The sequence below is a fragment of the Artemia franciscana genome, chromosome 16 (assembly GCF_032884065.1).
Source record: "Artemia franciscana chromosome 16, ASM3288406v1, whole genome shotgun sequence".
NCBI classification, from domain to species: domain Eukaryota; kingdom Metazoa; phylum Arthropoda; class Branchiopoda; order Anostraca; family Artemiidae; genus Artemia; species Artemia franciscana.
In genome coordinates, this window is record NC_088878.1 from 955,811 (window position 1) to 980,097 (window position 24,287).

General features: G+C 37.2%; 1 protein-coding gene across 2 annotated transcripts; it reads right to left on the reverse strand.

Annotated features, from left to right (window-relative positions):
* Window positions 1-1,734: 1,734 nt before the first annotated feature.
* On the reverse strand, window positions 1,735-21,980 carry LOC136036883 (rRNA-processing protein FCF1 homolog). Of its 2 annotated transcripts, none has more exons than XM_065719228.1 (2): window positions 21,872-21,980; window positions 1,735-2,343 (listed from the first exon to the last, which is right to left on the reverse strand). In XM_065719228.1, the coding sequence occupies exon 2, from the start codon at window positions 2,337-2,339 to the stop codon at window positions 1,749-1,751; it is 591 nt and encodes a 196-aa protein (XP_065575300.1). In that variant the 5' UTR covers window positions 2,340-2,343; window positions 21,872-21,980; the 3' UTR covers window positions 1,735-1,748. The 2 variants fall into 2 exon arrangements, with proteins under 2 accessions (XP_065575300.1, XP_065575301.1); XM_065719229.1 differs by lacking the exon at window positions 21,872-21,980 and adding an exon at window positions 12,790-12,808.
* Between the last annotated feature and the right edge of the window lie 2,307 nt (window positions 21,981-24,287).

Consider the following 24,287-nt stretch of genomic DNA (forward strand, 5'->3'; position numbering starts at 1 on the left):
TCTTTCCCATATTTTGCTTTGTATCTTAAAAAGCATTAAATATTTACAAGTTTAGTGCTAGGATTTGTCTCAAGAGCCCCTATTCCTTTAGAGTAGCTTGGGCTATTGTCAGATAATTGGAGCATTCCCCCCAGGCACAAACAAAAAGAGTTAATTTTCGAGACGGACAATTTTTCGAAAACCCTCCAAACTGTAAAACCCAGAAAATTCGGGAGGAGGTAGGACAGATCCGAAGGCTCCAATGACATCGTGACTAATCTAACCGTCCTATCTCCTCCCTAACATTGCGTCTGTGATTACCTATGGCCACTCGAATTAACAACGAAAGTACGAAGGACAGTGAAATGAAATCTGATTCTTTCGATCGGTTAATAGGAAGCTTGCACAACCATAAATACTTTTAATATTAGGAAAAGCTGCGAATCCAATGGAATAGTAATGGGTGCCAAACTTGATAAAAAGAAACGCAGTTGAAGAATCAGCTTAAAACATATGTACTTTTCCATATGCAGTTGTTGCTAGAAGCAGGCGCCAATCTCAAATAAAGCGAAACGGGGATGTTCATCACCAAAAAAATAAACATATGGTATTTCATCCTGAATCCGAATATGACATTCGTGTCTGTCGAAAATTCTTTTAAGATATACTTTTAGTTTTCTTGTTTTGTTTTACAGAAACGCGATTTTGTTGAGCGGCCATTTGACATGTCATTAAATAGGAAAATACTAAATTTTGTTGAACGGTGATCGAAATATTTAACGCCAATAAAACTGACAGATGGTAGCGTATTTACTATTTTTCTTTTTAATGACATACCAATTGGCCGCTCGACGAAATGGCGAAATAAGCGAAACATGTGACACAAACCACGAAAATTAATTAAAGATTTGCAATAGAGACGAGTGCCATGTTTATATCCAGGATGCTATTTTAATTGTAAAGATAAGTTTGTTTTTTAGCTATCTGGATTGTCTGTTAATATAAATATTTACTGGAAAGCGTTGTCAAACTTAACTTATCAAGTTTGCTTATTTACTCATTCAATGTGGCAACACTGACGAAAAAATTGGATATTACCCTTAAAACTGAAATTTTAGAAAATCACAGTTTTCATGTATGAGTAAACCTAAATTCTTGCTGTCCTTGGAACTTCAAGGTATAAAGAAACAAAACAAAATTAAATGTTGACCTTTTTGAGGGGGGGGGGAATATTAAGTAAAAATCATTTGATAATTTGAATAATAATTGCCCAGAAGTTTTGAATATTCAGGATGTTGGCGCATCTTGATGCTACCTTCACTGTAAATCCTTTATTCCAATGTTTGTGCTTGTTTTTTCATTTTAAATCTATTTAGTTGTAATTTAAATATAAATAAACCCCATTTTGATGTACAAGTAAACCTAAATCATTGAAGTCTTTAGATCTACAAGGTCTCAATGAAACAAAGATGAAAGTTAGATGTTGATCAATTTTTGGGGGGATGATGGGGGTTTACAAGTAAAAATTATTTCATAATTTGAATATCAAGTGTCTAGAAGTTTTGAATATTTGGGATTTCGGGGGATCACGACACTACTCCTCTTGTACCTCCTTGATTCCAAAGTTTGCATTTACTTTTTTATTTTAATTATATTTAGTTGTAATTTAAATACAACTAAACCGAGTTTTCATGCAAGAGAAAACCTAAATCCTTGACTTTCTTGGAGGTCTAAATGAAACAAAAAAGAAAGTGAAACGTTTGATCAATTTATTGTTTAGGATCTCCATAAGCATCAGGCATTCTTTCAACAGTATAACGACGCTGTGAAATACACATAATAGGAACACCCGGTATCTTCCTTATCCTGAGTTTTAGATCCTTGTCACATGTTGCCACAATAAAACACTTATGCTGATTCACCCTTTGCACAATACAATCATCAGCATATGTCCCCTTGTGAAGACAGGGAAGCCGCTCAAACCTTGGATCTTTCACTATCTTCAATGCCACTCGGTATTTAGCTCCTAGTTTCTCCAATTCAGCCAAAACACAATCAGTCAAATATGGAATGCATTTGGCATAGAGACAGTCCATCATTGTTTTGACAATGTCAAGCTTGTTTTTTATGGAAAAATTGATGAAATTTGTATCTATGATAATGTGATAAGGTGGTCCAAGTTGAGTGTTGTACTGAAAGAAGAGGGCAGATGATCCTTGTGGTGTCTCATTGATTTGCAGTTCATTGGGTTTGACTTTTTTCTTTTGAGCCACTCCCTGATTTTCTTTTAGACGAGCATCTTTATTGCTGATCATGCGTTTCATACTCGCAAACTTCCTAGCTTTCTTTGCACGTGACATTTTTCTAGAAAGAAAGTGCAAGATGATCATTCTATATAGACAAAAAGCAAAATGTAAAATACTATAATAACACAGTGAACAGTTATTTCTTCTTCTTTAAAAAAAAGAAGTAATTTCAGTAGCAAACTGGCTTTCATTGAGTGAACACTGGATTATCGTAATAGACATTGGACTATTAATATACCTGTGTGGCAAGTTTTTCTTTATAAACATGCCATTTATACTTGATAATCAATGAGTGAACTCGTTTGAATGTTCTACTACTACTACTACTTGGAATACCCAACAGACCCCCTTTCGGCTTCCAACTACTCTTTTTCACAATCATAACATGAATCCAAATAAAAATAAAAAGCGAGAACATTTTTAAACACTTGCTAAATAATCATCACATGAAATTTGACTTGTTGAAAAGCTAACCTTCTCCTCAATCCCTTAAGTTTACTTCCCAAGAATTTTAACCTGTATATAAATTGAGTGACAGATTCCCCAGTGGGGTTGAGGCAAAGTTAAAAGATAATTTCACAGGACATTAGAAGTCGAGTACAAATAAAAGGTTGGTAAGCATTTTTCTCTTCTCTATTATAAAAAAAGAGAAAACACAGTTTCTGGTAAAGGTAAAGAGCAAAGTTAAAACTTGAAAACTAACAAAATTATTGCTTTGCAGTTTATGGAATATATATGTGAAAAAATATATCAAATAAACTAACTTTTGACATTTTCTTAAATGTAGAGTTCTTAAAAAAGTAGCACTTTACTGAAAACTAGGCTTACTTTGAGTTTTGAGAGAATCAAAATTGTACAGTAAAATTTTTGATTTCCTGACCAGTAAAAACCTCAAGAACCTTACAAATTAGTCTTTTATTTTCTGCAAGCTACCCAAGGCTCTTCTATTCCTAATCCTGTTCTGTTGTTATTTTTTTTCAGTAAAGTGCTAATTACTAGGAGGTATTTTATGCCAATTATATGGCTCAGGAATCTGATGACTAGGACACTTCTCAATTATAGTTGAGAAGTGCCTGAGTCATAATAATTATTAATCTTGGAGTAAAAATTTGGTTGAAACACCCTCTCTCCTTACCAAAGCCACACTGTTGTTCACTTGAAACTTTATTTACAACATCTCTAACCATAAAAAGTATCATCATGCTAAGTAATTTACTTCCTAGAGAAACCAGGCCAATGTATCTATAATTACTGCAGTAATGCTTGCTTACAATTGATTAGTGTGCGCATGGTTTATTTACCCCCAGCTTATTGTGTTTGCTTACAATTGGTTAGTGTGCGCATTGTTTATTTACCACCAGCTTATTGTTGTTATTTTTTATAGGTGCTTGGGTTTTGAATAAATAGACTTCAAGCAATCCGACGCAAATACTACATGGTGTCAAAAGTGGGATGGATGCAGAAACGCCTAGAATCAGCTGGAGCTTGGGTAATCTAGAATCCGAATGGACAAAATTTGAAAACCATGCAAAGTTAATGTTCATTGGACCACTTGCCGGAAAGACAGCAAAACAGCAATGTGCATATCTTCTGATCTATGCAGGCGAACAAGGGAGAGAAATCTTCAGCATATTTGACCTAACTGAGGCTGAAAAAGAAGACGTTGATACACACTTCACAAAATTCAGAGAATATGCAGCCCCAAAGAGAAATCAAGTCTTCTCATGATACATCTTCCAAAAGCATGACCAAAAGCAGGAGAGCATAGACAAATACATTACCGATTTGAAAATTCTAGTAAAACCATGCGGTTACACTGACAAAGACGAAATGCTAAGAGACAGAATAGTGGGTGGAGTGGCCAATCCCAAAATACGTGAGAAACTCCTCTCGGTAGGAGACACCCTATCCCTGAACCAAACAGTAACCATTTGTAGAGCATTCGAAACAACCCAAGCACAGCTGAAAACCTTCGAAGGCAGAGAAATCAAGCAGGAAATCGATTCCATTGCCAAAAGTCGACCACACCCCAAGTCCAAGAAACCAGAATGCTACTTCTGCGGGGGAACATACTCACAGAACCATATTTGCCCAGCGAAGGGAAAGACTTGCTCAAAATGCAGGAAGCCAAACCACTTTGCAAAGGTTTGCAGAAGTGCAGAAAAGAAAGCTGTACATACTGTGGAGGACGGTGAAGCAATATCTGAAACAGCAGACGACACAGACGAAGTGTTCCTGTACACAATAAAGAACAGCACTAGAGAAGATGAAGCATTTGCCGAATTATCCATTGAGGGGCAAATGTGTATAAAATTCAAAATCGACACAGGAGCACAGGTGAACGTGCTACCAGTCCAGTATTACAATAAATTGCCAATAAAACCCAGCCTGATAAAAGGCAGCCACAAACTGACAAGCTACTGTGGATCAGCTGTCCCCTATGCGGGAATCAGTCACCTGACCTGCCGATACAAAGATGGAAAGACACAATCACATGCATTCTATATTGTCAGGTCCAACACAACTCCAATCGTGGGTCTAAAAACCTGCAAAGATCTTGAGCTGATCAAGCTGATATTAAACATCAAAAAAGAAGGCGGGACGACTAGTGCTTACTCCAAATTGGTAAAGGAGTACAAGGACATTTTTGAAGGAATTGGAAACCTGGAAAACAAATGCGAGATCCACCTAAAGGAAAATGCTGTCCCTACGGTTTACCCTGCGAGAAAAGTTCCTTTAGCAATGAAACAGAAACTTAAGGACGAGCTTGACAGACTAGAAGCCCTAAACATAATTGGAAAAGTCAGCGAGCCAAATGACTGGGTAAACGCCATGGTCATGGTCGAAAAGAAGTACGGGAGCGTCCGCCTATGTATAGACCCCGTGGATCTAAACAAAGCAATCCGACGACCGCATTACCCAATCCCCACGTTTGAAGATGCAACAAAGGACTTACACGGCATATCAACCGTAAGCAAGCTCGACGTTCGGTCGGGCTACTGGATACTGCCGCTAACCGAACGGTCATCATTCTACACAACGTTTAGCACCGTTTTCGGAAGATACAGACGGAAAAGATACCCATTCGGTCTTGTGTCAGCACAGGATGAATTTCAGCATCAAATGGACGAGATATTTGAAGGGTTGGAAGGCATCCGCATCCTCATTGACGACATCCTCGTATACAGAAAGTCAAGAAGAGCATGACAATAGGCTCCGTGCAGTCCTTAAGCGCGCCAGGGAGAAAGGAGTGAGATTCAATAAGGAAAAATGCACATTCGGAATGGAACAAGTAAAATACTTCGGTCACATCATCAGCAAAGAAGGAATCAAACCAGACCACGAAAAACTCAACGCCATCGAAAAAATGCCAAGTCCAACAACCAAGGAAGAACTCCAAACCCTTCTGGGCATGCTCAACTTCCTATCCCGATACATCCCCAGTCTCTCATCCAGAAACAAGACTCTAAGAGACCTCATACAAGAAGTACAGTTCGAGTGGAAACAACATCACGAAGAACGCTACAGTGCCATGAAGCGGTCAATCACTGACAATCTAGCCTTCTTTGACCACAGCAGCCGCACAGTTGACTTGAAATTCGAAGCATCGAAGCACGGACTATGGGCAGAGATGTCAACCAATGGAAACATTTGTGGTTACGCATCCAGAGCTCTCAGCAGGACTGAACAAAACTACTCGCAACTCGAAAAAGAAATGTACGCAATTGTGTATGGATTCAAACATTTCCATCTTTACATCTACGGGCGAAAGGTAACAGTCATCACCGACCATAGACCACTGGAAACCATCCTGTCAAAACCTCTACACCAAGCGCCCACACGGCTGCAGAGAATGATGATCCAAACTCTGTCATATGACTTGGAAGTCATCTACAGCCTAGGTTCCGACATACCCGTAGCTGACGCGCTCTCGCGACTACACCTTCCAAACACCGACCTCCAGATGCAGAGAGACATCGAAGCTTATGTTCACTCAGTAATGAAGACACTGCCCGTAAGTGACAGTAAACTCAGGAAAATCCGTCAACTGACCGAACATGATAAACAACTCAGTACTCTTCAGTCTGTCATACAGCATGGTTGGCCATCGACTCGAAAAACATGTCCCGTTGAAGCATCAGCATTCTGGAACATAAGAAGTGAGCTGGCAGAAGTCGACGGAATAGTTTTCAAAGGCCAGAGAATAATCATACCCCAGGTCCTCAGACGAGAAACTCCTACCCAGCTACACACAGCACATCTCGGCATTGAAAAAACAAAGCAACGCGCGAGGATGCTGGTATACTGGCCAGGCATGAACGCCGACATCGAATCCTTCGCCGGACAATGCGAAATATGTGCCTGCCATGCCCTAAACAACCAGAGAGAACCACTCATCAACACAGAAATACCATGGCAACATGTAGGAATAGACTTATTCGAATGGGAAAAAGCCAAATTCCTTATCACGGTTGACTACTACAGCCGTTATTTCGAATTTGATCGACTTCAGAACCAAACATCAGAAACAATCATTGGCAAACTCAAGACTCACTTCGCACGCTTCGGGATACCACAGCAGATGACATCCGACAACGGTGCTCAACTCTTCTCACACAAATTTAATGAATTTGCTCAAACTTTGGGAAACCAAGGCAAATGGACTCGTCGAGAAATCCGTGCAAACATGTAAAAGAATCCTGTCAAAATCAAAGGATAGCGGTAACGACGCATACATAGCTCTCCTAGAGTACCGTAACAGTCCGGTAGACAACCTCGCCTCACCCGCACAGCTTCTACAGAGTCGACAGCTTAGATCCTCCCTACCCTCTACGTACCAACACCTGAAACCAAAGGTCGTCACCAAGTCGGATTTCCTCCATAGTCGAAACGTCATGCAGAGACGCCAGAAATCCCATCATGACAAATCTGCGAAGCCCTTCCCGAACTTGAGGTTGGAGACTCTATTTTCGTCCAACGAAAACCGAATGACACATGGACCAAGGGAAAGATAACCGCACGCCATAGCAACTCGCAGTCCTACATTGTTGAAACAACTGATGGCTCAAGACTAAGAAGGAACAGGATTCACATATCCAGACAACCAACCCCGCACCGCCACCCATGCACTACTGGCATGGCCAGCCACAGTGCCAATGATCCCCAAACACCCCACATTGAAAGTGAGCATATAACAAAAAACTTCACCAGCGAAAGTGAGAAAACCCGAACTCTACCACCTCCTTCGACAGTCACCGGATCGTCCCCGGCGGAACTTACGTCAGCAAAGCCTACCTCAGCTGAGCCTACCTCAGTAGAGCCAACCGCGGTAGACACATCACCTGTCAGGGACACCATATACTCGCGGCCAGCGACCACCAACCGCACACCACGACGCACCAGAAGTGGGCGTGTCGTAAAGCCCCCAACGCAACCCGACATGGGACCTCACAAGCACTATCCTCAAAAGAAGAAGGAAGATGCAGTAATGCTTGCTTACAATTGCTTAGTGTGCGCATGGTTTATTTACCCCCAGCTTATTGTGCTTGCTTACAATTGCTTAGTGTGCGCCTTGTTTATTTACCCCCAGCTTATTGTTGTTATTTTTTATAGGTGCTTGGGTTTTGAATAAATAGACTTCAAGCAATCCGACGCAAATACTACAATTACCACATTCTCTCCCTCTTATAACTTTTCTTAAAGAGGTATTTAATAAAAAAAATTCTGAAATTGCTAGGTATATCCCTTTTTTTATAAATTGGGTTTCATAATTTTCAGTAATTTATCTCTAACTTCACAACCACCATATTTGAAAAAAATACAATTTACCACACTATCCTTACTATTTTTTACACCATTTAGCATTGTCTCTAATTCGACCCAGCAAAATAAATCTTCCTTCACTTCCAAAGCGTCAAACACTTTTTCATTCTTTTCTATATAATTTCCTGTAACTTTTAATGGTTTAGTATATTCTCAAAACGTTCTGATCATTTCTCTTTAATCCTTTCTTCAACTCTTATTCTGACCCTGTTCCTATATTTATTTAGGGCAAGTTCATATTGACTGTTCCTCCTTAATTTTTTAACATACCAGTACAATATTTTACTGTTATGCCACCTGGATGCAACTTTCAGATCTTCAGCAGTTTTATCCATGACCTCTATTTCACACCTTCTTAATTCATGTTTTAAGTTTTTTTTCTACTTTCATTACATTCTTCTCATTTCTATATGATCTTTTACTCAAATTCTTCTTTTACAACCCCCTCCTCTTCTCTCCAAACATAAAGCCAAAGCCTTTACAAAAATCCCAGCTACATTACTAACTTTCCTCCATAAGACACCATCTGCTACTCCAAAAACTATTTACAGGAGGATTTCTGGATCCATACTCTTGGTACAGCTTATCCTTTTGGGCTAAATGATCGTGTAGCAAAATATGGTGACATGTCTCATGTTGTTGTAAAATGTATTGATGGTTTTATGGACCATCCTTCTTTTACTTGTCCTACTAAACGTAAAAAACGATCGAGAGGACATAGGAAAAATAATAGAAAAAATGAATTAGATGTACATATGCTTTCTATAGATCTATGCCAGCTACTTGAATCTAGGGGTATGATTTCTGTAATAAAGTGTCTAAATAATTTATCCAAGAAGAATTTAATCAAACTCTTCTGGATTGTTAAGAATAATACAGCTCTTGATTATAATTTTAAAGTAATATGTGATACAATTTGCATTCTAACTAAAACGAAATTTATTTCAAAAAAGAAAAATTCGATAAGATTAGTAATAAGGATAACAGATTATATTTACCTATTAATTTTACTTGTAAGCAGATTGAAGATATTAATTTACCAGAAATTTTAAATCAGCGGCATGTGAAACAGGCCCTTCCTAGTAATTTAAATTATAATGATAGTCCAGTTTTAACTTATAAATTTTCATAAACTATTGGGCAAATTATTTTTAATTATAATTTAATACTAAAAAAACTAGATAGTGATATAAATTGGAAACCGGTTTGTAATTGTAAGCAACTTGGCCCATTTGTAAATCCTACTTACAAACATGTTATAACAGGGGACTTGTCAATAATAAAGCAAGATGATCTTCAAATTATAATGAATAAAGGGGCTAATTTCCGTCTTTCTCATCATTTGAAACCATCGAGTGTTCTTGATGGCTTGGAAAATGATTTTGATTTATTTATTGATAAGTGGTGTAAGAAAGAGAATAAAAATAAAGAGAGTTTTCAAAGTTGGAAGAATTTAATTATTAGTAGAGTAAGAAATAAAATATATTCTAACTTAAAAAATAGTAACACTAAATCATTATTTTATAATGCGAAGATTAAACAGGCAATTGCTAATCTAAAGAATGAATTTGTAATTGTGCCAGTGGATAAAGCTAATAATAATTTTGCCATAATTTGTCAGAAGCTGTATTGTGATATCTTAAAAAGGGAGTTATGCACAACTAATGTTTACGAAAAGGTAAATATAGAGGATGAGAATTTAATTGAAAAGACTGAAGAAATACTTTTTAAAAATTTTAATATTAAAATAAATGACAATGATAAAAAGTTCCCTTTCCTATATTGGACTGTAAAATTTCATAAGAATCCCCCTAAACCACGGTTTATTGCTGGAGCAGCTAAATGTCCAACCCGCATTGCTGCTACTGACCTCTCTTTAATTTTAAAGGAAATTGTAAATAAACTTAAAACCTATTGTTCTGGTATTAAAAAATTTTCGAATTTTAATCCATATTGGAGTGTTAATAATTCACTGCAGGTGATAGATTCTTTAACAATGGTTTCAGCTAAAAGAATTGAGTCTTTCGATTTTGCGACAATGTATACTAATTTATCACTTAATTTAGTGTTTGATAATTTAAAAACTGTTATAAAGAAATATTTCCTCTTATCTAGTAAAAGGTTCTTAAAAATAGACATTTATAATAAAAAAGCTATATGAACAAACTGCTTTAATACTACAGTTAACTTAAGATGTTACAGCTTGGATATGATTTTTGAGTTATTGGAATTTGTTTTATACAATACTTATATAAGATTTGGGGGTGATTTGTACAAGCAAATTATGGGAATTCCCATGGGGGGGGAATGCCAGCCCATTTATAGCTGACTTGTTTTTAAGACAACTAGAATATAAATATATGATGGATAAGAATAATCCAATTAATTTAAAACATGCTTTGTCAAATAATAAAAGATATTTAGATGATATTTTGGTCTTAAATTGTAAGGATTTCATTGATATTTCTAAAAATATATATCCATCAGAGCTTGCTCTTGAACCTAGTCATGGCGCTGGTCATGAAGATCATTTCTTAGATTTAAATATTAATATTTGTGATAATAATAAATTAAGTTTTAAAATGTATAATAAAACGGATGATTTTAATTTTGAAGTGATTAGTTTCCCATTCCCTGAAAGTAATATACACTCAAATATCACATATTCAGCGTTTTTCTCACAGTTACTTCGTTATGCAAGGATTTGTAGTAATTATATTGATTTTAAAAGTAGATGTAAAATCTTAAGCCAAAAATTGATATCAAGAGGTTTTTCTGCAAATAAATTAACTTGGCAATTTAACAAATTTAGTTTTCATTATAACGAACTTTTAAATAAATATCAAAAGAATTATCTAGAAATACTTAAAGAAATTTTTAACTAATTTCGGAGGTTCGAGAAATGTTGTCACAGCGCCATTTATTTTGAATTGTGTTTCTAATTGAGCGGATTTTCTAAAAAATTAGCCAAATGGTAAAGATGAATTCTATAATTGTTTAGTTCATTCAGGTTTTTTGTAATTTGTTAATATTTGTGATTTGGTAAAATTTATAATATTTAGTTTACCTATTGTTGCTAAAAGGAGGGATATATTAACAGGATAAGCTTGTTTTTGGTTTTACTTGGTTGTTTTACATTTGCTGTTTTTTTTTCATAGGCATGTATTTTGGGGGTGATACCTGACACGGGGATGCCATGGATATTCTGTGGTAGCCACAACACTGTGCTGGGTAGAGAATTTAGAGTGGCGAAACCCTATATAGGCCAGTGTATTCTCCTGATGAGCCCTTATGTTGGGTGTTCCCTCTGAATTATTTGTCTATATTATTTTTTCTATTGTTTGGTAAATGACAACTTATACTTATTGACGACATGACTGCCCGTCCATGGATTAATCTTTATGGTTGATTGTGTGTGGCTATACTGTTTGACCTATGTGATTGTATGGATGAGTAGGGTCAAGGCCTCATTCAAGTGCTGGTCTATATTAATCACTAATTTAGGAAAACAGTCTTCCTTTTCTCCTTCTGTCTCTTTTTTTTTTTTTTTTTTTTTTTTTTTTTTTTTTTTTTTGTGTGTGTGTTTGTGCTGTAGCATTGGTGATTTCTCTTTTCATTATTTATATATATATATATATATATATATATATATATATATATATATATATATATATATATATATATATATATATATATATATATATATATCTATATCTATATATATCTATATACATATATATATATATATATATATATATATATATATATATATATATATATATATATATATATAGGCTACTCTAAATTACCTCTAGACAGATTCTGGGTCTGGGGACAAGTATACCCCCTTGCCACCCCCTTCCCCTCACTACGCCTCTGAAAAAGACCAAGTTTGATTGGCCTCAACCTAAAATAGCAGCTAATTATGCTCTATACAGCAAATACAATATTAGTGTTTCAACTTTCTTCTCTCTGTAGGCTTTCTTCTACTTTGCTTTGCTATTTCTGAAGAATTTCTTGAACCACCCCTACTATGTGATCACTGTTACCAAGTGGGCATAAATTGCATCTCTCCAGCACTCTCTAGTCCTGATGGTTTGTCACTAGCATCACAGTTCTTGCAACTAAATTGCTCTGAAGTGCGAATTAAGGTAATTAAGGTGATGGGATCAAAATATGGGAAACTGATAGAAGAGGAAACTCAAGTTAATTTCCAAGAAAAAAGCAAATAACACCATCTAGCATTGCCCAGTAAAATCATAAATTCAATTACAAATAGCTAAAACAAAATTCTAGTTGTAGGCCATTCATTTTTTTACTCTATCTTTATATTGGGCTGCAGACAAAAAAAATGTGAAGACAAAGAATATGAATTTATGAATACAAAGAATACAAAAAAATATGAATTTATGAATAATAAAAAATGAAGACAAAGCCCTAACCAATTAACAATCAATAAAAGAACTTTTTAGAACGAAAGAATATGCCTAATGTTATACAGTTTCAGACTGAATCCAAACAAAACCTTTAACTGACATCTATATTTTAGGAAATCAAAATTAACCTTGTTATACATTTTTTTTTTTTTTTTTTGGTATTGTACTTGAGTAATGCTAAATTCTCTGTTTTACCATGGATAGTGTTACAACATTTAACAAAGCCACATACTTAACTCTCTTACCTCTATGATTAGCTCATATCATACCGTCCCCCCAATTTCAACCCCAACAGACAGATTTAGCCTGAGGACTAAGATTGGTCTTAAATTGCCTGATTCTAACCCCCTCCAACTGGCACATCTGTTCAGGAAAGGATCTACAATCAAAATAGGGCCTTCAAATTCAATCCTTTTTCTTTCCTGGAAAATAACATTTAAAAAAAAAAATGGAGAAAATGTTGGCTGTATGAAGACAACTTCTATAAATAGACTTATTGCTAAAGTAAAGGACTGTAGGAGAAGGGTATCTACCTTATCCCCCCTCACACTCTTTTCCTATTCAGAAGTCTTAATGATTCTAGGGAAATTGGTAAACTTTGAACAAAATCCAAATTTTGGCTTAGAACCAGGCTCAAATCCTAAGACCTATTTTGCCAAGGCCTATTGGCTAGCTCAAGAAAAACGGACTCTTAAGCCAAACTTGAACAAAAAAATCTTTTTAAATTAAAGATAGGTATAATCTTTCTTCACTGAATTGTCAAGCCTAAATTATTAGTGAGGTGGAGGAGATAGGAGCTTTAATATACTTTCCTCAAATTTGGGATGATTACAGTTTAAAAACTTTTCACATGCACAAAAAGTTTTAATTCAGGCAAATGACACTTTTTGGAATGTATCTATGCTACAGTTTGAAAGTTGTTATTAAGCACCTTTCTCACCCCTTCCTTTATCTAGGACACAACAAGGACAATTTTCATGCTAGGGAAATAAAACTTTCAGAAATGTATCTTATCCTCAAGTTAGGGTCTATGAGAAAGATATTCTTGCCATTTACCTCAGCTCCTGGCATGTTTTTAAGATTTGAAAGCATGTAGGACAACTGATTCTACCTTTCAACAAAACTCAAGTTTGACTTAGACCCTGACTCAAGTCCAGTAAATTATTTGCCAATATATACATTGCAAGTATCTTGATACATTGCAAGTATCTTTTCATTAATGATACATTGCAAGTATCTTTTCATTTAAAGTTTCAATGTTACTCTTTACCTTCAGTTGAAAAAACTCAATTTGTGTTTAATTTCTAATTGTTTTTTAAATAACGCCAGGATACCTGGCTCAACCTCCATGGAAAAATCCCCCTCCCCATAGAAATATCCTTGGACAATTCAATCTGGTGAAAATTTACCCTGGACAATAACTCTTAACATTGCCATGTGTAAAATTGAATTGGTAAAGAATATATAAAGAAATTTTGTATAGAAACTCTGGCAAATTCACCCAGTGTAAAATTTCCCCTTAGAAGTTCACCCACCTGGAAACTTCCCTCTACATGAAAAAATTGTCCCAGCAGAAAATTTGTCCTCCCCTCTCACCTGAAAAATATATGCCTACTTCCCAGTAAAAAATAAAATAATGGGCAAATTTAGTAACTTAAAAACCTTTCTCCAGGGTTTTTAGGGGGTCATTTTATGTCCAAAGACACAGTTATTGGGCCTTACATTACAACTATGCTGAAAAAAAGCTTTCATAAGGTTTTGATTAGATGATTTAGGGAAAAAAAGTGGCATGGAAGGGGGTCTAGTTGCCCCCCAATTTTTAGTCACTTAGAAAAGGCACTAGAATGAACCATCTCCCAATGTTCTAGGCCCACTGGGTCAATACAATCACTTCTGGAAAAAAAAATAAACATGCATCTGTTATCATTCTTCTGGCAAAAATTATGGAATTCCACTTTTTTGCAGAAATGAACTTGAAACCTCTACAGTAGGGTTCTTTGATATGCTGAATCTGATGGTGTGTTTTTCATAAAAATTTTATGACTTCTGGGGGGTCTTTCCCCTTGTCTTGAAAATCACACAATTTTTCTCAGGCTTTTAGCTTTTTATCCATTAAAATCCAAATAGAGATCATTGAAATAAGGATAATTTTTCAGTGCTACCAAAAGTATTGTATTAATAAAATTTTAAAGCTTCATGGAATGCAATTAAACAAATAGAAAAGGTTCTTCACCCTTTCAACGTTCTTCAAACCCCGTAAGGAGCAAGTTTGAAACTCATAATAAATATAAATTACTCTGTATATGTGGGGAATGTCCTCTTCTCAACACTTTGTTCATTAAACAAAAGTTTTGTAGTGCTTTGAAAATTTTTAAAAAGCCAATCTTTACCATAAAGAGTATAGAGCTAAGGAGCTGACAGTCCCCTTCATACAAAGAATATTTTGTTCAAATAGGTTCAAATCTGTTCCTTGCTTTCAGATTAAAAGCTTTTTTTTCAATTTCTGGCTGTTTTCCAAATCATACCCAGGCCTAACCAAGATAAAATTTGAACTAACTGTTCCTTAAATCCCTGGTTAATTGCTTTTCAAAATATTTAAATCAATAATTGTACATTAATTAGTACTGTCCTACATTTAAATTTGCAATTTCAATTTTAGATAGAATTTTTGATATACTTAGCAACTTGGTGATGAATTGTAATTTTTGTCAAGTCCTTATTAATAAAAAGTATTACCATTTAAAATTGCTGAAAATTAAGTTCCTAGCAGTATTTGTCACCCTAAAAGAAATTCCTGGTGGGGCTGATGATGACCAGCCTTGCCTTTTCTACCTATGTGCTTTTGGATATGGATTTTGGACATTTTAACTAATTACTGTTCACCCTAACTCTTTCAACATTTATCTGAAGCCTCAGGAAGAGTAAATGGTTTGTCCATTAAAATGTACTTTTGTTGAATCTACCCTACCCCTACCTAAACAATGAATCACCCCCTCCCTAATTATAGCTAATATACAATTACAGATCCCCAAATGTAGCTTAGGCTAATTTAATTACAAATAAAGCAAATCAACTTGGTTGAATCCAGTACTGCCACCATTTGGCATTACTTATTTTGCAACTGGGAAGCCTAAAATACAGTTATTGATACTTTTAAGTCAATTAGCTTCTCAGAATTTTAAATTGATTGCAAATTTCTCCTCTTTGGGGTAAAGTCATAGTTTGGTGCACTAAACCACCTAAGCTGTCACCCAACTATGACTGCTATTTTGGCATCTGCCCCTCCCCAGAAAATTTTCTGCTGGCACCCTTGATTACACCCCCTAGAAATTGGATTTTACTATCAGTAGATTTTTCTTAATAATTTTAATGAGTATGTCATAAATATAAATATTTTAGCCATATAAAATGCTAACTATTTTAAATGCCAAAACGCCTAATAGTAAAGCCTTAAGAGAAAGGCAAATTTTTAACTTAGCCTAATATCAAGGAAAATAATGCCTAGTCTTGTAAACATTATTACTACTACTACCTACTCACTGCAGCTATGCACAGCTATGCACACTCATTATCCTTAACAATCTATCCAAAGCTCTTTTTACACTCCCAAGAAGTTATTTCTTTTAAAACTTTCCTTAGAAAATCCTCCTACTGTATTCAGAGATGGGTAAAATCCTACATTTTGCTATCTTGGAAAGTAGTTATGTTAGTAAAAATGAAACTCTCAGCAATGAATCCAGGGCCAAAAACATACTCTGGGAAAGTTTTCCTAGGATTCTATTGTAGCATCCTGCTGGGCATGCTTGCTTATTAGTTTAGTGTTGCTTTATTATGTGCTTATATTATTGTAGCATCCTGCTGAGATTGCTTGCTTATCAGCTTAGTGTTGTTTTTGTTATGTGCTTATGTTGTTATATTTACAGGTGCTTGGGTCTTAATAAAGAGCTAAATCAACTTGAGACATAGGAACTCTACATGGTGTCAGAAGTGGGATTTTGAACAGCAAAGATGGATGGAGTTGCCCCTCCAGCAATCAACTGGGAATCTGAAAATCTTGATGAAGAATGGTCAAAGTTTGAAGAACATGCAAGACTTATGTTTCTAGGCCCTCTCTCTGGTAAATTGGAGAAGATTCAGTGTGCCTATCTACTTATATGGATTGGCGAAAAAGGAAGAGACATCTTTAAAACTTTTGACATTGAAGCAGACGATTCAAATAAAATCGAGCCTTACCTTCTGAAATTTCGTGAGTATGCTGCTCCAAAGAAGAACAAAGTATTTGCCAGATATATCTTCCAGAAACGTGACCAGCGTGATGGAGAGACACTTGAGAAATACATCACAGAGCTGAAGTTGCTAGTCAAGCCATGCGAATACCATGATCCAAAAGAGATGACCAGAGACAAAATCGTCTGTGGAATCAGAAATCCAAGAATACGAGAGAAACTTCTAGCTGACGGCAACAGCCTAACGCTTGAAAGAGCAGTAGAAGTTTGTAGGATCTATGAGACGACCCAAGCACAGCTGAAATCATTTGACAACAATTCCCACCATCCCCCAATCAAACAGGAAGTGGATGTAGTATACCGGAAACAACCAAAACCAGCAGACGCAAGATCAAGAACAAAAGGCACAGAGTGCTACTTCTGTGGAGGAATCTATGGCCCTGGACACAGCTGTCCTGCCAAAGGGAAAACATGCTCAAAGTGCAGAAAATTAAACCACTTTGCAAAAGTATGCCGCAGCAAAGTCGTGAATGCTATCGAAAATGACGAACAGAGCCGAATAGCAGAAACTGCTGAAGAAGATGAAATACTGCTATATGCTGTACAGCAAGATGGGAGTAAGGATGAGGCGTTTGTTCCACTGAAGATCAACAATCAGACTACTGTAAGCTTCAAAATTGATACCGGTGCTCAGGCAAACATCATACCAAAACACTACTTTGATCTCCTTGCTCCAAAACCACTCATACAACCAACAAAGCAAAAACTCACCAGTTACTGTGGCTCAACGATCCCAACAGCCGGAACCTGCCTCCTGTCATGCAGCTATAATGGAGCTCCTGAACAGAAACATAGGTTTTTCATAGCTGGAGGAAATTCTGTTCCTATCCTTGGATTCAAGTCTAGCAAAAACATGAACCTGGTGAAACTTGTCCTGAATATAGATGCCTTAGATGACAGCAAATCAACGCCAGATTTGGAGCCACTCCTTGAACAGTACAAAGAGCTGTTCTCTGGCATTGGGAAAATACAAGGCAAGTGCGAGATTCACCTCAAGGAAGGAGCTGTGCCGACAGCATATCCTGCCAGAAAAGTGCCTATTGCAATGCGTGAGAAATTGAAACAAGAGCTGAACAGATTGGAAAGCTTGAGGATAATAGAAAAGGTGGAAGAGCCTACGGAATGGGTCAACTCGATGGTGCTAGTTGAAAAGAAGGATGGCGGTGTGAGACTTTGTATTGATCCAGTAGACCTGAACAAAGCCATCAAGCGCCCTCATTACCCAATCCCGACTTTTGAAGATGCCATTTCTGATTTGAGCGGTGCGAAATATTTCTCAAAGCTTGATGCCACCTCAGGGTACTGGTCGCTTGTGCTCTCAAAATCAGCTTCAGACCTCACGACATTTAATACAATTTATGGCAGATACCGTTGGAGGAGATATCCCTTTGGGCTGATATCTGCCCAGGATGAGTTCCAGCGGAAGATGGAAGAGATATTTCAAGGTCTGAAAGGTCTTAAAATACTTGTCGATGACCTACTTATCTATGGAGCCACACGAGAAGAGCACAACAGAAGACTTGCGGAAGTGCTCGAAAGAGCAAGACAGAAGGGGGTAAAATTTAATAGATCAAAGTGCCAGATTGCAGTCCAGTCAGTCTGCTACTTCGGCCACATCATCAGCAATGCTGGCATCAAACCAGACCCCGAGAAACTCCGTGCCATCAACGAGATGCCTACTCCAAAATCGAAGGAGGAACTCCAGACTCTCCTTGGAATGCTAAACTTTCTTTCAAGGTACATCCCAAACCTGGCAACACAGAACCAACCATTAAGGGATCTGATTAAAGCTAACGAATTCGAATGGAAAGAGCTCCACACTACATGTCTCAACCAGCTCAAAGAGTCCATAGTAACCAACCTGGCTTTCTTTGACAGCTCCAGCCCAACCCTTGAGCTCGAAGTTGACGCCTCAAAACATGGACTAGGGGCACAAATATCCGCGAATGGCAAAATCTTTGCTTACGCATCAAGATCACTGAGTAAATCCGAACAGAACTACTCACAGCTAGAAAAGGAACTCTTTGCCATAGTCTATGGTTGCCGGCATTACCACCATTACCTATACGGAAGGAAAGTACAAGTCATCACAGATCATCGACCACTCGAATCTATACTAATCAAACCCCTCCATACAGCACCACCAAGGATTCAACGCCTGATGATGTACATACAGCCGTATGACTTGACTTTCAAGTACCGAGCCGGTACGGAAATCCCTGTCGCAGATGCACTCTCAAGACTACATCTTCCTGACATTGATGAAGAATTACACAAAGAGATCGAAATCTTTGTACATTCGTTTGTAAAATCCATACCCGCCACGGGCAGCAGACTGGAGGAGATCAAACAGGAGACCTTAACAGATCACGAACTCCAAGCACTGAAGAGGGTCATCTTGGAGGGATGGCCTGACAACAAGAGACAATGCCCAAACACCATAGTCCAATACTGGAGTATTCGCCAAGATCTCTCAACGCATGATGACCTGATCTTCAAAGGTTCAAGAATTGTCATTCCTACCAGTCTACGAGACAACGTCTTAAAGGGACTACATTCCGCTCATTTGGGCACTGAAAAAACCAAGCAAAGAGCCCGAATGATCATTTACTGGCCAGGTATTGGAAAAGACATTGAACGGTTTATCCAAAGATGTGATGCCTGCACCCACACAATGTCAAACAATCAAAAAGAGCCAATGATTCCCACGCCGATCCCGTCACTACCATGGCAGCATGTGGGATGTGATTTGTTTGAATGGAATGGGAAGCAGTATGCAATAACAGTCGACTATTACAGCCGCTATTTTGAGGTGGACAACCTAACCTCCACCACCACTTCTCATGTGGTCACAAAACTCAAAGGACACTTTGCTCGCCATGGAATACCAGCAATTCTCACTTCTGATAACGGACCACAGTTCAGTTCCAGCGAATTCAGGCTATTCACAGAAAACTGGGGCATTGAACATCAAACGTCTAGCCCTTATCACCCCACAGCAAACGGGCTCGTCGAGAAATGCGTGCAAACCTGTAAGAGAATCTTGAACAAGTCCAAGATCAGTGGACAGGACCCATACATCAGTATCCTAGAATACCGGAACACTCCCGTAGACGGTATGGCAGCACCAGCCCAGCTGCTCATGAGCCGACAGCTGCGATCAGTCCTCCCTGTCACGCAGAAGCACCTAGAGAAGAACATCGTGTCCAAAGCAAGCTTTCAGAAACACAGAGAGAAATCAAGATTGCGACAGAAGGAGTACTACGACAGGACCGCTAAATCCTTACCCAAAATTCAGGTAGGGTCAAGAGTGAGTGTCCAAATGACACCCAGCAGTCCTTGGAAGAGAGGAACCATTGTCGAAGTGTGCCCGCAGCCGCGATCCTACACAATTGCTACTGACGACGGATCAACGCTCCGACGCAACAGGGTCAGACTCTCCCATAGGAATTCAGACGAAGCAATCCACTCAAAACAAGACTACCAAAATGTAGAATTTACCCAACCGTCCGAGTTGGTACCCAAAGTCAGCCCGGTTGAGCGTCCAGCCTCTCCCAGCCTGGCAGCCCCCCCCCCCGAACACAATGGAAATATTGTCAATGTCCCTACTAGCGCTGTAACACAGCAACAAACAAAACCAGTCCCGGACAGAGGCGGAGTGACGCAAACAAGATCGGGTAGAACAATAATCAAACCCACCAGGTTAAACTTATAGAGACAATAGCACGCTCAGAAGAAGGAAGATGTAGCATCCTGCTGGGCATGCTTGCTTATTAGTTTAGTGTTGCTTTATTATGTGCTTATATTATTGTAGCATCCTGCTGAGATTGCTTGCTTATCAGCTTAGTGTTGTTTTTGTTATGTGCTTATGTTGTTATATTTACAGGTGCTTGGGTCTTAATAAAGAGCTAAATCAACTTGAGACATAGGAACTCTACACTATGTTAACCCTTGTTGGATTTCTAAGTCTTAGAAATTTGCCTACTTGATAGGTCTATAGCCTACCTATTGAAATTGTGACAAATCTATGTTTAACATTAATTTTCAGTTATCAGTTTCTTTTTCTCTAGTTTTAAGCTAGTTCTCAAAATGCAATTTCTGTTATTTGAGTAGAATTTCAAGCTATATCAATGGCTTTTTTTCTAAATTTAGGGAATATATTTGCATATCTTTGACACTCAAAAATTGGGATTGAGCAAAGTCATGAAGCTGAAAGAAGTTTCCTTGTAGGCTACTTACACTTAAGCAGTAGCCTAGATTTGTTTTAAAGGGTTTCACTTCCATAACATAAAGATTTTTAAAGGTCATCAAAGGTCACTGCCCTCTAGAGGGAGGAGTGGAGGTAGTCAGTCTACTTCAAAATACCTTCCCAAGACATACTTTAGTATTATGTAGGCCTACTTTAATATTATGACACATAAGCTCCTGAATTACATCTCTCCATTAAATAAGCTATTTTAACTTGACCAGTCTGCCAGAACTAGGGGGCATAGGCCTAGTTGGAAACTATATTGGAAGAAAGCTGCCACTAGACTACACAATAACTTCTTCACTTACAGAATAGTTAGTTTGTGGAATTCTCTCACTGAAAAAGCAGTCACTACCCCCAGTAATGCTGCCTTTAATAGAGCTGTTGATGGAGAATGGTCATCAAAGCCATGGCAAACTGAGTGGGATGCCATTGAGACATCCAACCATCATCATCACTAACCAGCGATTCTACAGGATTTAATCCTTATTTTGCTGGACAATGCAACTTAAGGTAATTTAAAGGTATGTAGACCAATTAATGGAAGTTTGATTTTCCTGACCCAACCCCTTTCCAAGATAGCAAAAGTAGTTAAACCCGAATTTTACCGAATGATACAATTTGGGCTCCATGTGTCTCTTTTGTTCTAGGATGTCTCCTTCTGAAGAGCTGCTAGCCTAATTTCAACTTTTAGCCTACTAAAAGTTCATCAAATAGCAGTGTTATCTTTGAGATAGCGAAGTAACCAAAAAAACTTGACATCTGTCTAGTTTATTTATGAGAAGAACTTACTAATGTGGTTTAGTATGTTAGGTCCACCATTGAATAAATTTCTGAGAAGAAGTTTATGAGAAGTGATTGCCGCTACTTCTTCAGTAGGATATCGCAAGCCAAGAACGCAGAGCTGCCGAAGATACAAATAAGGTCATTAGCATATTGAGGGAAATGAGAGGATCTTACAATTTACATATTTTGTGCAGTAATAGAAAGGCTGAGTTAATATTTACCAGGACTTTTAGGAAAAGATTAGTGAATTTTTTCTCAGGAAGTCGCAAGTATTCTAAATACAAAGCGAAATAACAGATGCTGGTTTGTCAGATGTAGCATAAATGAGAAACAACCGTATCCAAGCATAATTACCTTTCAGACAACATGATTATATCACACATAGGAAAAATGTAAATTAACTTGCAACATTACATCTAAAAATAAAACAAACATCAAAGATGGTTTTTTGATCAAACTAAAGCAACATTTATGCCGCATCAACAATCTACGAACTACCTGACTTTTCTAGTTGTGACCCTTTGGTGTACAGTTTTGGGTCAAGAACTCCAAAAAAGTATATAAGTAAAAATACCAAGTACTCAAACAAAATTTTAAATAAGCGTAAAAACTAAGTACTCGAAGTAAAATGTACTTAAATACGGAAGTACATGGCCGGAAGGTTTTTCCGCATAGTAAAAAATATGGTTAGGTCGTCATGAGAGAAACTGACATTATCTGTTCCATTAATTTCAGTGGAGAAGTGAAAAGGTTCTAATACCACCAATTTTGTATCCAAGGGGAGGGTTTACCTGGTTTGACCCCCCCCCCCTCAAAAAAATAAATACTTCTCTAACTTTCACATTCGTCTTAAAATTGGCTTCTCATTCATTATAATAATATAAACTGTCTAAAAATTATACCAGTATAGACTTTCATAGCGGCTTGATTGGATAAATATGACGGTTGACGCGACAAAAATGGCATATCCAATTGTTATGTCAAACAGGCTTTTCTACCAGGTTTTTTTTTCTTACTTCACCCGTCTGAACACCGTATTAAGCATTGTTCACATTGGTCATCAGTTGACAGATTGACAAATCTGTCAACAGATGACTGGCCTTCATGGACCCAGACTCCAGAATCTGGTGCCAGAATCTATCAATGAAGACTGAACTTAACCTTAAAACCTCAGCTAAACAGTTTTCATGGCACTAAGATCAATAGCAGAGTTTAATATTCTAAAATTTCTAATTAAAGTTTAATATTCTAAATTTTAATAAAGCAGAGTTTAATTAAGATCAATATCGAAAAAAGATGTCTGAAAAAAAGTTCTTATTTTAATGAGTCATGACATCTTTGTTTACTTTTAGTTGCAAAAGCCTCTCAAACTTAGCTTCTTCTCAGTGGTTTCTTTTTGCATTCAACACATCTCCTGGAGCGGAAAACAGGCGTTCAACAAGTGCAGATGTTGGGAGAGGGCTATTAAATTTTTTAAATAGTTTCCCAACGTTCATTGTCTTTCAGAGAATCAAGGATGCTCTTCCTGTCTTGAAGAAATTTGAAGAACTCAGCTTTGAGACAACTGTCTATATTTATTTCTTCATCACTGACAATATCATCATCTTGCATGAACGAAAATAAATCAATAGTCTCATCTGCACCAAACTTCTTAGCATTTTCAGCCAGCTCATCACTGAGCACAAGCATGGTCACCTTTTTTCATTTCTAAGTTCACTATTATTATGCATTATTGCAAGGCTGAAATCAATTATCGTAATTTGAAACTCGGGTGAGAGCAATTAGCTATGACTAGTTCATTAAAAGCTTTCTCTTTCGATTCCATAGAGAAATTATGTGGGAAGTGTTCATTCAAACCACCTAAAATTGCCTCAACTAATGGTAAAGCATGCTTGAGAATATGGATATTCTAAATTCCTTTTAGTTTAGTCTTCAAACCATAAAGTAGTGGCAAAACAGCACAAAGATAGCAATTTTTTTCGCCTTGCAAACAATCTAAAGGTTGGCACAATGGATCTTTAATTTGCACATACTCTTTAAGCAGATCCTTCTTCACCGACATCAGCTTTGAAAATTCATCAGAGGCATTGGGTAACTTTCCTGCATCATAATTGTCTAAATTACACTTTACTGCATCATGGAGAAAATTCCAGCGTGTAGCGTTTGGCACGACTGGGCACCTCTCAGTAACCTGCAGAAACTTGTCGGAAGCTTTTGTGCTATGATTTGTCATAATACAACTACCAAAGTAACTGCGACTAAGGAGTCTAACTTCCTTGAATTTAACAAAAGTTCAACTATGTTCAACCAAAGTTCAAGATTCAGGGCAACATTTTGGCTTTCAGTCTCCGAGCGTAGGGCGCAGATCCGAATCAAAATTTTTGAAGAAGACAATAAAATTGTCTCACTTTCATCAAGAGCA

Bases quoted from the DNA above. Each gene is read 5' to 3' on its own strand.
- LOC136036883 (XM_065719228.1), bottom strand. From the start codon at position 2,339: ATGTCACGTGCAAAGAAAGCTAGGAAGTTTGCGAGTATGAAACGCATG.